Source organism: Stylophora pistillata, chromosome 1 (genome assembly GCF_964205215.1).
Source record: "Stylophora pistillata chromosome 1, jaStyPist1.2, whole genome shotgun sequence".
NCBI lineage: Eukaryota > Metazoa > Cnidaria > Anthozoa > Scleractinia > Pocilloporidae > Stylophora > Stylophora pistillata.
The window spans coordinates 10,889,765-10,906,425 of NC_142519.1; the positions used below are offsets into that span (position 1 = coordinate 10,889,765).

The 16,661-nt window shown below is 38.9% G+C and overlaps 3 protein-coding genes across 3 annotated transcripts; 1 reads left to right on the top strand and 2 right to left on the bottom strand.

Annotated features, from left to right (window-relative positions):
* Positions 1–16: 16 nt before the first annotated feature.
* Positions 17–9,275, top strand: LOC111321943 (serine/threonine-protein phosphatase 2A catalytic subunit beta isoform). Its single transcript, XM_022924962.2, has 8 exons — positions 17–86; positions 184–303; positions 2,319–2,528; positions 2,633–2,806; positions 6,428–6,517; positions 6,852–7,013; positions 7,406–7,524; positions 8,006–9,275. Exons 2-8 carry the CDS (start codon positions 193–195, stop codon positions 8,076–8,078), a joined length of 939 nt encoding a protein of 312 aa, XP_022780697.1. The 5' UTR covers positions 17–86; positions 184–192; the 3' UTR covers positions 8,079–9,275.
* A 1,033-nt stretch (positions 9,276–10,308) lies between these two features.
* On the bottom strand, positions 10,309–12,011 carry LOC111322049 (uncharacterized). Its single transcript, XM_022925085.2, has one exon. It carries the CDS (start codon positions 11,650–11,652, stop codon positions 10,915–10,917), a length of 738 nt encoding a protein of 245 aa, XP_022780820.1. The 5' UTR covers positions 11,653–12,011; the 3' UTR covers positions 10,309–10,914.
* Positions 12,012–13,524: 1,513 nt separating this feature from the next.
* On the bottom strand, positions 13,525–16,598 carry LOC111322064 (uncharacterized). Its single transcript, XM_022925101.2, has one exon. The coding sequence runs from the start codon at positions 15,338–15,340 to the stop codon at positions 14,570–14,572; it is 771 nt and encodes a 256-aa protein (XP_022780836.2). The 5' UTR covers positions 15,341–16,598; the 3' UTR covers positions 13,525–14,569.
* Between the last annotated feature and the right edge of the window lie 63 nt (positions 16,599–16,661).

A 16,661-nucleotide genomic window follows, 5' to 3' on the forward strand; every position in this document is an offset into this window, starting at 1 on the left:
CATATTTGGTATATTACGTACATGTGCTGTCGCCGGTGTCAATTTTGCGACCGCCATAGTTACTTTAGGACATTTGAATTACGGAGGTAGTCGTCATTATTGAGTAACTTTAGTCATTTTATTTTTATTTGGGTATCGAAATGTACGAAAATCAATAAGTGGATAATTTTTCTGCTTTACCAGATACTTTCGATGACTATGGTGGACGACAAAGCGACAGCAAAAGATTTAGAATCATGGATAGAGCAGTTAATGGAATGCAAACAGCTCAGCGAAGCTCAAGTGAAAACACTCTGTGATAAGGTAAACTTGGATTTTCTTGTTTTTATAGCTGCGATTTTGCAATTGCAGAATTCTTTTTCTTGGTTATGTGTTTCAAAACAATTTGTGGTAGATTCATACGTAAGAAATCTGTGATCAGACTTATGTTCAGTCGTTTTTACATCATTCCTTATGTGTATACAGATAGGTATATCAAGCTCAGCTCGTTATTTCGTTGAATATTGCAGTATGCGCGCAATTTACTTTTATTGTTTAAATTTGACCATACCTCGTGGCTCACAGCGTCAATTTTATGAGAGATCGAAACACCTCTACGGTTTTGAAACGCCGACTTCATGGTACGTGTACATGCTTTCGAGTTTATTTCTGGCCCTGCCATAATTTGCCAAGTTCGTTGATGAAATATGGATCAACCTTTTAGTCAACTCCCTTGCTTTCCTTTCCATCAAAACTTAGATTTCATAAATTAATATACAAATCAACTATTTTCAAAACAGAAATAAAGTTTCGATTCAAACCTGTGTAATTTATTTTACTCTGATTTTTACGCTTTTCCCTCCATTCTCTCTCGTTTTCTATGTTTGGCTTATATTTGAGTTTGGCACACCGTGTAAAATCTTGCATATTATTGCAACCACTTATAATATTATAAGAGAGGAGTTGGCAAGTTTTTTTTAATAAGAATCTGACTGTATTACTGTTAAATAACCGATAAAAGTCAGTGTTAGTCTGCATAGAATAACAGATCTTTACAAGATCCCACCTGTGACTGAAATCTTTTCCTTTATTGAGATCCTAACACTAAGCAAGATCTTTACCCCAATTATCTGAAGTGTACCAGGTTCTTATCAAGAATAGTGTTCTCTCGTTGGCCACACTACTTTCTCTCCAACCTGGTTTATAATATAACAAACACAGTACACATCACCTGATCAGTTAATTCAGTATCCAAGCAGATGCTTTATCAGGTTGTAGAGTCCAACTGTAACTATTTATGTCATAAAAGCAATAGAATGCATTTTTTCCAGGCTCTGTAAAATGGTGAAGCCACTTGGGATGTTGGAAGGACACCTGCAAAGCTTATAAATCACTTGCTTTGGCTTGTGGTCCATAAGCTTTCCTTCGGTTGTCCCAACTTTCCCTGTGGCTTTATTGCATTGTATTGCCCAGTAAAAAGTGTACTTTGATTTAGTAGAATGTAAATTAAATAAGTAGCTTGACAGTGTGTAGTTGTCAATGAAACAGGGCCTCCTTTCTTACATTTTTAAAGTGTCCTTAAGTAAGTGGTCATTAATTTTATTGTCAAATTGATTTCTCAGGAGAAAATAGCAACAAAATATGGAGTGTTCAGTTTCATGGTGTTATGAGCATGAATGATTTGTCACATGGGCATCCTTCCACCAGAAGGAGAACATGTAGAATACATTTAGTTTGAGTGGATTGGTCTTTAGGAAAGAGTCATCACACAAAGAGCTAGCTAGCTAGAGAGAGAACAAACTATTTAGTTTTTCCTTTTCCCAGATTCATGATTCAGCTTTACTTCTTGTAAAACTGTGCTCAGTATCTCAGAAATACAAGTTGAACTTGACTATCAAGTGGCACTTTACATAAATATACCTTTGATGGTAATATGTTTTGAAAAATTTGGCTTGTGTTTGTGACCAGCATTGAAAAAGAATAGGAAATGGTTGCAAATCAACTCAGATCAAATCAGTTTTCAGAGCAAATGAATTACAATAGTTACTGTAACATTGTTGATTTTAGATAAAATGTGTGGGGATTTTGCCTCACATAGACTGCAAGTTTTGCTGGTTGATGGCTTTTTTCGAAACCCCACATATACCTTGGTGTCTTTTATTTTTTGCTTTTTGCATATGTATGTGACAGTGTTATTCAATTACTTATAAAGGAATCCCAGGTTAGCAATTATATGCTCTCTCACAATGTCCAGTGTACTCATTTGAAATTTATTGGCTTTGACCTCAAGATTGTAGAAACATGCAATTTTGACTGTTTTATTGATTCATTGATTCCAGGCTAAAGAAATTCTTAGCAAAGAATCAAATGTACAGGATGTGAAGTGTCCAGTCACAGTTTGTGGAGATGTGCATGGCCAGTTTCATGATCTCATGGAACTATTTAAAATAGGAGGAAAGTCCCCTGACACCAATTATCTATTCATGGGGGACTATGTCGATAGAGGATATTATTCTGTTGAAACTGTAACCCTTTTAGTAACACTAAAGGTTGGTGAAAGTGAAGTTTCCTCATTTGTTATTTTTTTGTTTTTGTCTGGGCTGGCATTTGACAAGTAGGTTGTGCTCATGAAATAGTATATTTCTTTTTCTAGGTTCGTTTTCCTCATAGAATAACCATTTTACGTGGAAATCATGAGAGTCGTCAGATTACCCAAGTATATGGATTTTATGATGAATGCCTCAGGAAATATGGGAATGCAAATGTTTGGAAGTACTTCACAGATTTATTTGACTACCTGCCTTTGACTGCTTTAGTAGATTCACAGGTAAGTTTGCTTCTTTATTACCGTATTTCTTCACCTATAAGCCGATCTCGGCTATAAGCCGAGACCCTGACTTTCAGGGTCTTTACGCTACACTCAAGCTGCCCAAAAAAAAAGGTAAAACCATCGGCTATAAGCCGAGAGCGAAATTATTGATTGTAACTGGCCATTTGAGCAAGCGAACCTCACGGAAAACATAAGAAATTGACTCACTAAACACAAAACCTAATGAATTACAATAAACACAAAAGAAAAAAAGCGAACCAATCAAGAGATATGAATATCAATTGATCCAACGAACTGTATAAATACTACCACGCGACAACAGATTAACCACAACAACAATAATAATCTCAGTTAAACGTTTCAAAGTATCAATCTATCGAGTATACCTTTCGTCGCTGTCACTTTTTATCATCATGCCTAAAGCACGCCGTTCCTCGTATAGTATGGCTTTCAAGATAAAAGTTATCGCGGAAGCTGAAGCGGTAGAAAACAACTCGGAAATCGCTCGAGAATATGGACTAAGCGAGTCCATGGTACGACGCTGGAGAAGAGACCAGGCGACTATTCTTTCCGGAGAGCTGAAGATGTCTGCAAAACGTGCGACGATGGGCCGTTTCACTCCGAAATATCCCGAACTAGACCAGCAAGTGATGGAGTGGTTTTCACAGCAAAGAGAACAAGGTTGGTATTTACTTTTCTGTCTAAAATTTTAAGAGTTTTTGAAGAGTTGAATGATATCGTCTTTCAGTGCGTGGGAAACAGAGACTTTGATTGGTCAGAAATATGTTGTTGTCATGACAATTTCATAACATGTCACGAAAAGAGTGCTGCAGTCACGAATCTACGGTTATCTCGCAGCAAAATAAGATTGTTATTTTATTTTTCGTAGGTATTGCGGTGAGTGGATTGATCCTTCGCCTTAAAGCTAAAGAGCTCTCCGATGATCCTGCTTTCAAAGCTTCCCGTGGATGGTACGAGAAATGGAAACGACGCCACTCGGTCAGCATGCGAACCAAAACAACTCTGGCCCAGCGATTGCCCGCCGATCTCGAAGAGAACATTGTGTGCTTTCATCGCTTCGTCATTGCAGCAAGAAGACGCGCCGACTACCCTTTATCCCGCATCTACAACATGGATGAGACACCCATGCGTTTTGAGCTGCCATCGAACCGAACACTGGAATTCAGTGGAAGCCGAACAGTGCCAGTAAAATCTTGCGGAGCGGAAAAGCGGAGCTTCACCGTCGTTCTTGCTGTTGCTGCCGATGGAGCAAAGGTGCCACCGAAAGTCATCTTCAAAGGCGTCCGTACACCGAGAGATCTGGTTGTGCCGCATCCTCTTCGTGTTTCCTTCCATAAGAAAGGGTGGATGGATGAACAGGGCATCCGAGAATGGATTCGACAGAGTTTGCCCCGTGCCGAGCGTTCCCTTTTGGTGTGGGACTCATTCCGAGCTCACTTGACCGATTCCGTGAAAGATGACCTGAAGCAGCGAAACATTGACGTCGCAGTTATCCCTGGTGGCCTAACCCCGGTTGTACAGCCCTTGGATAAGTGCCTAAACAAGCCATTTAAAGATAATGTGCGCCGAAAGTACTTGGCGTGGATGACATCTGGGCCATTTGAGTTTACCCCAGCTGGGAAGAAGAAGGCGCCAAGCAGAAATCTTGTCCTCAGGTGGATCAAGGAAGCATGGGCAGAGATACCCGAAGAGATGGTTGTCAAATCCTTCAAGACCTGCGGTATTTCCAATGCCTTGGACGGAACAGAGGACGACGTGGTCTACTCTGAGGAAACCCCAGAAGTAGATGATGAATACATAGAAGAGAACGAGTTCGACACAGACAGCGAAAACGAAACGGATGGCGAGTAAACCATTGGGTTGAAAGCCCTTGCACGTATCCGTCAAACGGCTCCTTTAGGAGCCACCAATTTCATAAAAGTGAATAACCAATATTCAGAAGTTATTTTTGTTGTGTTTTATTACTTCTGCTTCATTGCTAACTTGACTACAAGCCGGGGGGGTAAAGTTATTCAGCAACTGTATATTTTTAAAATGTAAAACCCTCGGCTATAAGCCGAACCCCGTTCTCCGTGAAAAATCTCCCAAAATTTTGGGTCGAAAACTGAAAAAATCGCTCGGCTTATAGGTGAAGAAATACGGTATATGGTCTTCACTGAAAGTTGTATGCCTATGAATTTAACATCTCCAAAGCCTGATTCACACTAGTAATGCAAGGGTATGAATGGTAGGCACAGACAGTATTTTCTTGATTAAACACTGAACCCCTATTAAATGCCAGGTCCAAACTGCCAATTTTTACCTCATTGTATGATGCAAGTCATGCTATAGGGGTTGGGTGCAAAATTCAATTAAAAATCACTCACTCACTTTGTCAGATTAATTTATGCAGTAAACCTGGATTAAACACTTTTTCTCCCCCTCCCCAACAAGTTTACCTGTTCAAAGTCACGGTGTACATATATTTGGGGGGTGGTACAAAGGCAAGAATATGCTGAACTACTTGGACAGATTCAAAATGGCGTCCTGTCCCTAGAAGCGTGATGGTTTTTTTTTATTCCAAACTTATCAAAACACAAGTTTACCTGTTCAAAGTCGCGGTGTACGTATATTTGGGGGTGGTACAAAGGCAAGAATATGCCAAACTACTTGGACAGATTCAAAATGGCTTCCTGTCTCTTAAAGCGTAATGGTTTTTTGATTCCAAACTTGATCAAAACATACCTTTGTGGAGACAAAAATGGAAAGGAAATATGCTACAGAGTACTTGACTGCAGAGAAATGAACATCTGAGTCCTAAAAGTGATATAACATGAATGATTTGTGTGTGAAGACCCAAACACCACAAATATAAAGTGAACTTAAGCTTGCTGCAAAAATTCATACTATGAGGTTGCTCTAAGGAGCCTTTGATTAAATAAATGCTGCATGTGTCTACTTGGGGCTCCAGCCTTTGATGGAGGTCACAGCTATTATTTGCAGTCAAGGTCATAAGTACCAGTTCGTAGTAAATACAAGTAGTACTCTCTTGAATGGCACTGTTTCAACACACCAAGTACAGTATGCTGTTTTGTGATTTTAATAAACACAAAGGAAAAATACTAACATAACAAAACCAGGATAGTTGCTGCACAGATAGCAACTGTCTGTGTTTGTTTTATGTTATTTATGCACTTTCTTTCCTGTGTTGTATTGCTCACTGTCTTTGAATTGTGAGGATCCCTCCAGTGTTTGTTTACAAGTTGTTTCAGTTTTTTTATGAGTTTTCCTTTCTAAAGATCAAACTAAGAAAATGACTGATAATTGTATTTCATTAATAAATGTCTGACCCCTATTGAACACCAACTTTTAAAAAAACTGGGGGAGTTCAATCATTAAAATATGGCATCTAATTTTGTAAAGTGTAAAGAACACAGCAAAGCAAGTCACTTGAGCATAGTAAGACAAGGTTGGGGGGGGGGGGGAATGGACATTGGCATTTCTTTAAAATGTGAACTAACCTTTACCCTTAAATTTTTGAGAGTATAAACAATCCTTATTGTTGTAGATATTTTGCCTTCACATTATTGAGAATATAAACTTTCTTTACCATTGTAGATATTTTGCCTTCATGGGGGTTTGTCACCTTCCATTGACACACTGGATCACATTAGGGCTCTTGATCGTATCCAGGAAGTCCCTCATGAGGTTTGTTTATCTTTCTCTTCAATATTCGGCAGGATTCTTTTCCTGTCTTTTTCTATCATACTTCTTTCCTCTCTTTTTTATTTTCTGCAACTAGCACCTGTGTCCATGCATTTAATTTTTTCCCTTGTAGTAGAAATACTTTCAAAGAGATGTTTGTTGTTAAACTGTATGCTGTATGCTGTGTCCAGTGATTTTAAGAAATCACACAATTTTATGATGTCAAAGTGATATAATTCTGCAATGATGAGGGCACATTATAATCAGTATCATTATTCCAAGCAAAGCAGCCTCTATAGTTTCTCTAACCTTTTGGTGTCTGGCTTTTTACTTTTAGGGTCCAATGTGTGATTTGTTGTGGAGTGACCCAGACGATAGGGGTGGCTGGGGTATTTCACCACGCGGTGCTGGATACACCTTTGGACAAGATATATCAGAAACTTTTAATCACACAAACGGCCTGACTCTTATTGCAAGAGCTCATCAACTTGTTATGGAGGTTAGAGATAACTTCTGTTTTCTCTTTGTTGCTTGTTGTTGTTGTTGTTAGGGTTGTTATTATAGTAGTATGGTTTTTATTATTGCTATTTCTTTAAAAAAAAAAACATCACGATCATTACTATTGTTTCATTGAAACCCTTTGATAAATAGACTTTTACCAAAGTTCTTAACCTAGCCTCCCTGAGTTTTCATCAGACAGTGGTGATTGATAAATTCACTCGCTAAATTTTGATGGCCTGTGCTATTTTCGTTTTATTCAGAAGTGGAGAATATTCGCATGTTACTTAGCACTAGTATCCAACAGCATCTGCTACTGAAAATTACATAGTATATGTATAAAGAAGTTTTTTTAATGGTTGTAATGTATTGGTATCCAATTTCATTTTACAGGGTTACAACTGGTGCCATGATAGGAATGTAGTTACCATATTTAGTGCTCCAAACTACTGCTACAGATGTGGAAATCAAGCTGCAATCATGGAACTCGATGATGCCCTTAAGTATTCCTTGTAAGTATAATTGATTTCTTAGCCAGGTTTTGTTAACTGTTTTCACCTTTGTTAAAATGGTGAACCTAGGTCATCTGTCTTTATAGTCTTTCCAGTCTGTATAGAGACACCTGAAAAAGGATATTCCTTTAAAAACATTCCATCCTTGATGAAGATTCCGTTTTAAAGTTGGCTAATGGTGTTTTCCCATTGCTGTAACTCTAACTAACAGTGATCAAGAGTCTTTTTTAGATGAGGTAGTAATGAAGACTTGAATTAAGAAGCCTTCATCTCTTCATCTGCTAAGAAAGTGATGGCAAACTTTTGAACATGCTACTGCTCTGTACTTTTGAAATTCGGCAACGTGATTGTACTCCGCTACTGGGTAATAGTGCTCAGAATAAGGCTTGTCATAGTTGTCATGATTTGGAACTCCCTATATTGATTTGTGAAGTTTTCTTTTCATTGGCTGCTTACATTGCACTTGATTTTATATTTGCAGCCTTCAGTTTGACCCGGCACCTAGACGAGGAGAGCCCCATGTCACCCGCAGAACACCTGACTACTTCTTGTGATGAGAAGTTATTTTGAGACCTTGTAAAGCTTTCATGGCATGTTGTCCCTTTTGGGGGTTTGATTAGATGCTTATTTAGGGATGCTTCCCAGGGGAACTTATTGCTTTGGGGGCAATTTTTTAAGAAATTTATTTCATCGTCTTTTGGATTATGTTTACTTGTTTTAAACACAACCTTTCCAGATGTGATGTCCTCGTAATTTCTACATGCCATGGAGGGTTATTCCAATGGAGGATTAAGTCAGCTTTGCTTCAATGTCATTAAAAATGTACTTTGTATATTGTATAAAATCAATTATTATGCAGCGTACAAGAACATCAGTATTTTTAAGAGGTCGTGATGCTTGAATACAATCCAGGAAAACTGGCTCCAATGCACAAATTCAAGGCTTGCTAGTAAACATTCTGGAAAAAAAATCTTGTTTTTCTGTGAAAGTTTTATCTCATAGTTCAAAAACTTTTAAGAAGTACCACACAAAGGAACCAGAGTACTCAAGCCAAACAATGAAAGATAACGGTTTTTGATTTTTTATTTATATTTCTGAGGGAGTTTACCAGTGAGCCTTGGCATGATGCACTCAGCCTATTTTTGTGGTTATCTTACCACAATGAATATGGACCATGGAATTTTACTACATCACCAAATTCATTTTACTAATCATTTAACATTTATTGCTTTTCTGCATTCAAATATGCACGGCCAGAAGAGGAGTGTGCAAAATGCTGTCCTCAGGACCGCAGCTTAGATAGGAATGCAGATGTGAAATGTCACCTTCCCTCTTCCTTTTGAAGGACAAGTGGCATGAGTATTAACAAACTGTTGATCCTAAGATTAAGTCCAGATGGCTCATGTGAGACTGATTCTTACAAAAAATCAAAGTAAAGGCTTGATTATTCTTCACGGTCTGAGTTTTGTTAACTTGTGATGAGTCTAATTTTAGCAGCAATGTTTTCTGGTGGTCGCTGGGTTTGTTTTCAGCAATGACTAATCAAGGTTTCTTGTAGTCATACTCATCACTAGATAACACTTCACTTCTGCAGTATAAAAGGATGGTTATCTAAGTAATTTAACCAATGAATGTAACTTTACACTGTCAATAGTTAAAGAATTAGTAAATTAACGTCTCCTTAGTAGTGTAATTTTATTTTAGCCAAGGCTATTAAAAGATGGCAATTGATAATTGCTTTTTTCAACCTATATTGGCATCAGCAGAAAACTCGTGGCATTTCATTGTTGTCAGTATTATAATTATTTCAATCCAATCCCAATGCCCCCCCTTCCCCCCCCTTCCCCCCCCCCCCCCAATTATTTCAGTTAGTTGTAGTTCAACCGAGTCTGTTTATGTGGATCGCGACGGTTTAACTTTTTGTGTACGTTCCTCGTTTGATGAGTTCGTTAGGTTCGGAGCGGGGTCAAAACCAGGTTAATAGGAGGGAAATTATTCCTTCCCCCTTCTATCTCCGCCATTTAGTCGCACAATAAAGCACCATAGAGAGATGCCCATTGGGTCCTCCGGTCCAGTTTCGCAGTAAAATTAACCCGGGCCAACAGCTTAAGGCCGTCCTTCACATAACTGAGCAGCTGTAACCTTTTCCACGACACAGCTTCTGAGTTATCATCAACATTCGGTTACTCTTGTGCAATATCTCGGCCCTCGGGAGGTAAAAAGTTCGGGAGAGTTACACACCTGAAACCATTTAATTCTTGTTGCTGTCACTGAATAAAAATGTGAAATTTTAAAGTGGCTTAGGATCCGAAAATACATTGAAAACCTAGCGCGCAAAATTACACCGCAAGCATTTGGTGCAATCACATGCAATCACATTTGGTGCAATCACAAGCATTTGGTGCACTGATCAACCGCCTCCCGGTTAGCTCAATGGATAGAGCGCTGGACTGTTGTGCGGGAGGTCGAAGGTTCGAGCCCCGGCCGGACCAACACTCAAGGTCTTAAAATAATTGAGAAGAATATGCTACCTTTCTATGACATCAAGAAGGTTAGATATTCTAGTCTTCTCGGATAGGGACGATTAAATGGAGGTCCCTTCTCCTGCAGGGTTAGGGGTAGGAGACGTTAACTTCCCACGCAAGCATCACTGTGTGTTGGATGTCCTCCTCTGGAGTGGGATGGGTGGGTTAGAGGGCCACAGGATCATGAGTTTAACTACTGTCACGTGCTACCCTCTTGAAATAAAGTCTATTCTATCTTATTAAAAACTGGATCATTGGATAATGCAATTCAAGACTTTTTATTGGCTTAGCCATTATGGTAAATGAGCCAATATACCATAATCTACAAATATGGTAAGCGTATGCGTCAGCTTAAAATCAAAAGGGAGCTAAAAAATACAGTTTCTCCTTACAAAATAAAAATTTCTTGGGGGCGTTTTTAATAAAACAATTATTCCACTCGCGCTTGTTGAATATGAGATGATTATAGCCAACTCGGCGCTACGCGCCTCGTTGGCTTTCTATCATCTCATATCCAACGCGCGCTCGTGGAATAATCGTTAACTATTCGGTCAGATTGAAAGGAGTAGTAGAACGGGACTGCGTCACAACTCAGCGGCCAGGTTACCGAGCAAGATTGATAATCGAATTTTATGCACTATTTGAAGACAATTTTCGTAGGTTACTCTTAATAATTTCAAAACGTGGTTAGTGTCATAATTTCATTTAAATCTTTAATAGTGGAGATAACAACGAAACGGTTTCTGAAGCATCATTCTCCTTAAAGGAATTTACTGTATTCAATCGGTGTATGGTGTGTTGACAGATTTTTAAACCGTCAAATCAATTATTTGAATATTGGATTTCATCATTACTCTTGAGAGCCTCATAGGAACTTCTTCATCGAATTAAACATTACGTCAGCCATTTTGTCATAAGCTGAAGCCGTTAAATGAATTCCGTCACCACAGAGCATTTGATCTCGAGAAAAATGCATATCCTTATCAAGGTCGGCCAGAAGCACCTTTCCTTTTGAATTTTTGACGAAATTTCGGATCATTTCGTTCACTTTCAGTCTAACTTCCATAATTACGCTAATTCTTCGTTTTCTGCTTACTTCACATTGCAAGGCGGGAATCGTTACGGCAGCGGTTTTAGCTCCAGCCATGTGAGCGACCTTGTAAAGCTGAACTAAAGCATTGAAAATGGTGATTTCATCTTGCTCCTTGCCAATGTTATTGGCTGTCCAGATACTCTTCATTCCAAACAAGTCATTCGTCCCTCCCAAAATGATTACCCAGTTGTATTTAGCAGCCTGCAATAAATTTTCAAGTCGAGGGAGCATCTCGTTTTGAACTTTCTCGCCTGACCGTCCGGCATTGTAGAGTTCAACATAGCTTGACTTTGAATGACTCTTGGGTTTACTTCGAAAATACTCTTGTAATCTTATGGTGTACGGATGAGGCTTTCCATTTGTGAGACCGAAAGTCAGTGAATCACCGAAGCACAAGATTCGTATATATTTCCCTTGTTTAGTACTTCTTGGAACGAGTACGCCCAGAGTTGTTAGCGATGATAGCAGAAGAACACAAAATGCAAGTAAAGCCCTTTTAAATTTTGTCATACCAAACAACTTGAGATTAAATTTTCCACTTTCTTCAAGGTAATTAGGTTACATATTAGTTGTGTATTCCTAAGCCCGCTTATGACTGGATTACCGAATACAATAAAACTTTTCGTCGTACGGTAATTTTTAAAGAACCCTTTCGTTATAACCGGTTTTAATTATGAACTGTGAAATTTGTACAATTAAATTTAAACTATCTAGGCTCTGGAAACACGTCATCAAATCTAAACAAAACCATTTTTTTTTTCAGTTTAATCGGTGATACCTGCGATAACGACTGGTTTCGTTGTAAAACATTTCCTTTTACGTCGAGCAAAAAAATACTCACTTGTTGTTGGCCCGTGGGACCCGTGCGGTCGTATCATCGACCATCTTGTAGTTTACGTACTTGAATTCTACGAGGGATTGAGAGTAACTTGATTCTGAAGGCAATCTCTACGAAACATTTTCAAATCGTTTCGACTTATTTCGTGTTTGGGAATTCATCCATTTCCATATAACTTTGTAACTTGAAGTTACATTTTTGAAAGTCGAAAATACACAGGAACTAGTTGGGAAAACGGATTTTAGGCCACGCTTTTAGACCCTTACCTAAATCTCGCCTTTTCGTTTGACCGTTAGAATCTGGATACCACGCCTTCTGACTTAAGCGTATTCAGTTAATCTTTCTTTATACCCGTTAGAAATTCATCGGGCTTAAAGGAAAGCTCCTAAATAACGGCTACGTACCACTGTTATTAACAACATCGTTTAAAACTCTCGGGGAATATTCCATCGGGACTAAAAAACCCTTTCCTAATTTAGTATTTTTGATTGCTATGTTCACTTCTTCTTCTGTAATTAGTTCAGTATAATTGTCAGTTTGCTCAATGTCCTCTATAATGCGGAAATACACCTGTATAGGTTATAGTTTAGACCCTCACCGAAATGATCAACCCATCCGTCCTCGATTTTCTCTGAGGATGTCCTGAAGTCCGCTTCTTTTAAATTTATCTTACAGGATGCAAGTTTTTGATCTTGGGACCATAAACTGCATTTAAGGTGGTGTAGAGATGATCAAAACTTTAAGTTGGATCCGCAGTGTCGTGAGTGTCACTAACGGGTTTTGGGTGAAAGCCTTGAGTAGCTATTTTGCTGGTAATAGCAAAATCTGGTAATAGCAAAATCTACCCCAGCCTCTCCAAGTTCAACGCCACTTCAGAAGATTGTACAACTTCTTTCAACAAAGTTCCCAGAACCAGGATGTTGCACTTCGCCGGCGCGAGTGCGCAAATATCAGTCCCTGCTTCATTCTAATTCCCTGCAGATGATGGCCGCTGCACGTTCAGGCCTTGCCGAGTCAGCTCTGTCATCAGTTGTTCTCGCATTCCAAGCTCCAAGAGTGAGAGGTTCTCTCCTTACTTTTTATTCTGATGCTCAGATTTTCCGTTTACGCTGATGGTACGGTCTTTGCGTATTTCTCGCCACCGTGGTACGTTGTGGCGCATCGGTTGCATTGAATGCGCTTACATCGATCATCTCCGCCTCCTTGATTCGCCATCTCCATATGTAGACATGAGGATGCACCTGAGATGACGCCGGCCACATGGTGTTGTGAAACGTCTCTTGGCAAGATTTACTGTCGCTCGGCGGCACAGCTTAGCTGTGACGATAGCACTGAAATCTTGTTGCATGTCGGATCAACTAATCGGCCAAAAGGAGCCGCCTTTTTTTCTGCAGATCAAAGAAGCTGGTCGAATACGAATATAATTTGAATATATCAACAAAGTTGAAAGGGTAAATTGGCCACCTTTACCTTTATAAAAGCTGACGATTCGAGCGTTAGCCCTTCATCAGAGCGAATAGAGGAATTGTGGGTTGTGTGTGCTTTTAAAGGCAGAAAATGGAGCTACGTTATTGGTGGGAACATGGCAACGAGAAAAACAATATAGTGCGAATGTAGTGCGGTAGTTTTACAGTGAAGTAGTTTTTTTCTATTTCCTTTCTTTTTCTTTACGATGCGGTAGTCTTTTTTCTTGACTTTGATAATATTCATATTACATGCAAATTATAGGACATTTTTTTACACTATTTACAAAAGCGTTTTGGTGTTAATCATCGTCATTGAATAATCGCATGGTGCTAAGATATAACAAAACCATTTCGGGCGATCATAAAAAGCGATGCCTGGTTTTATCGGGTTTAAAGGGGTGAAATCGGGAAAGTACGGTCTTTATCTTAGCGCTTAGACTGTCTGATGATTGCGAAACCATGAAACTACGAGTCACGGAAACTTTGTTTCGTTGTTGATTTTACTATTTCTATATAAGGTTGTTATATATTCTATATTTATACTTTGAAGGTTGCACAGCAACTTGGCTTAAATTGAAATCATTCTTGACAATGATTTTCGTAGCTTTTCAAAGAGTGAAATGAGAAGGCCAAACAATAGAGATGGGTTTTAAAAAAATGTCGCCTTCTTTGGGTGCGCGAAGAACAGAAAATGTCTGTTCAGTTCGGTTTTCAGAACAATTCGGTGATGTTTTTTTATCATCGTTAGTGTGATGGAGCATTATCTCGTGTCTTTGCTGATCACAAGAAAAAAAAATTGTTTGGTGTTCAAAGGCGCTTTAACAACCAAAAATGACGCTAAGATGATAACTTTGAATGGATAATTACCTGAGGTTCCCTATTTGTGCACGAAAACAGTTTTCTTTCTGTGTGTAATATTTCAATACTACCCATCATTTACTGAATTCCAAATTACAAAAATCGTAAAACTAATAAAGTTAATATCAACTGAATCAAATCTTAAATCTGAAAAAAACAGACAGCCAACAAATGTGCAAAAACCAGCATCACATTATATTTAAACAACTAACACCTTTATGACAACCCCACTTTCGTCCTATTTCATCAAGTTTGTTTTTATTCGTCAAATGTGTCCTCTCATTGCGTTATAGATGATATCTGCCACCTTTTCATAACCCTGTTTTGTAAAATGGAACGGATCACTCCACAGCTTGCGGTCACGAGGAAGATAAACATGTTTACATAAATCAGCAAGAAGCATTTTATTCTTGCTCTTGGCTACGAAGCCGCGAAGAAGTTGGTTAATCTTTTTATGGGTGTCCTTTAGCTTAGTACATGTTCCCAATCCTTCACATTGTCTATCAGGGATGGAAACTGCCAGAGATCTCGCTCCCAACATATGTGTAACATTGTGAAGCTTTATTATTGCATTAAATATGGACATCGAATTGTACGAAAGGTTACCTTTTCCGGGTGCAAGCACAGAATTCAAGTCGTTGGTTCCCGCAAGAATGATCACCCAGCTGTACTTTATTCTTGAACGTTGCAATATCTGAGCCAAATGCGGTAACATTTGACCCTTCGCTCTGGCGCCAGGCATTCCCGCGTTTTGTACTTGGAAGATAGGTCGCTTTGACGCACCCAGTGCTGTACTATTGTGTGAATCAAAATATTCTTGCAGTTTGATGGAATAAGGATAGCTCTCAAGTGTTTTTACGTTCACGACGCCTGTCGTTAAGGAATCACCAAAGCATAGAATTCGTATAACCTTGCATGTGTACATTTCAGTCCTGGGTAATCGATCATGGTAAGCAAACTTCGTGGCGTAAAAGCTCATCATCACGAAGGCCAGGATCAAAAAGAAGAAATTGGATATCCTAAGTTTCTCGAACATCCCCTGTCAGATAGAAGCCAATCGCTGCACTATTTCAAAACAGAACTAGAGTTAGGTTAGATGACAGGCCTCGGTGAATCGAGTCATTTCAAAAAGGACTGTCTGGTCACATTGTCTTTCCGTTCCGACAAGAGGCAAATGTGGAACTGCTTTGTGAGATCGCGTCTTTTCGTTTATGCTTGTGCTTCGACGCAAACAGCGGATCAGTTTTCAAAGACCAGAAGCAATTAAGTCAGTGACAACAAACCAATGGAAATAGCGGAAAAACTTAGAGGAAATTGACAACTCTTCTGAATTCAGCCAATCAAATGCTGGGTAAAGGTTATTGATGAAATTTTCATTTGTTCGTAAGCCGTTGGGCTTAGTTACCTTTTCAAGCTGGCGGATAGCTGGAGCGCAGAGGGTTCGGGGTGGACCTTTCTTGTTCTGACTGGTAAGAAGTAAAGAGGTAAGCTCCTCCAATGAATAACGAGTTCCGCTTATTTCTAGGATGAAGCTATAATGCATCGCTATGCAGTTTGTTTCAGTGTGGACCAAAAGGGCTTATTTGACGTGGAAAAAAATAAGAAGCAGTCAGGAGCAAACGATAAAAGAACACCCATTTACCATTTCCCCAAGTGTGGAGGCAACTACAACCTTCACTCATTGACACTCGCACTCATGATCCCCTGTAAATAGTTAAACTTATAAAGAACGAAATCTCTCTAAAAGCGGTTCAGTGCATTTCCTTTCGAAATATCAAATTCTTTCAAACTTTCCTCATAAATCTATCTTAATCTCTCGACGAAGGGCTAACGCTCGAAACGTCAGCTTTTGTAATCGTTACGGTGGCTAATTTACCATTCAACTTTGTTGATATATCCAAATTATATCTTATTCTAATGGTAGTCGAAACCACTTTGGCTTTTCCAAATATTACAAAATAAAATTTTCCCCATGAGAATCACTTCTGCGCTCAAATGCCGAGCTCGTCTTTGAACAAAACTCTCGTTTGGGGATTTTTTTTTTTTGTATTTTTTTATTTAGATCAATCCAAAGCTCATAAGTTTTTCTCTTTTGACGGCTGCTTACATTGAAAATCATTTTTCAGTTTGACACGTACTTTACCACTGTCGCCAAGGCCGTAGATATGCAACTTTTGATCTCAGCTTAGCGCAAAAGCCCAACTTCTTCCCCATAATATTCTCATTCTCACTACCTAAAATAGGGGACAGGAGTATAGAAATATAAAAATATGTTGTGGTTCGGCGAACTTCAGGCACAGCCAACCATCATATTATGCAAATTTTCGTAAATTCTACCTAACAGTGGAACAATACAG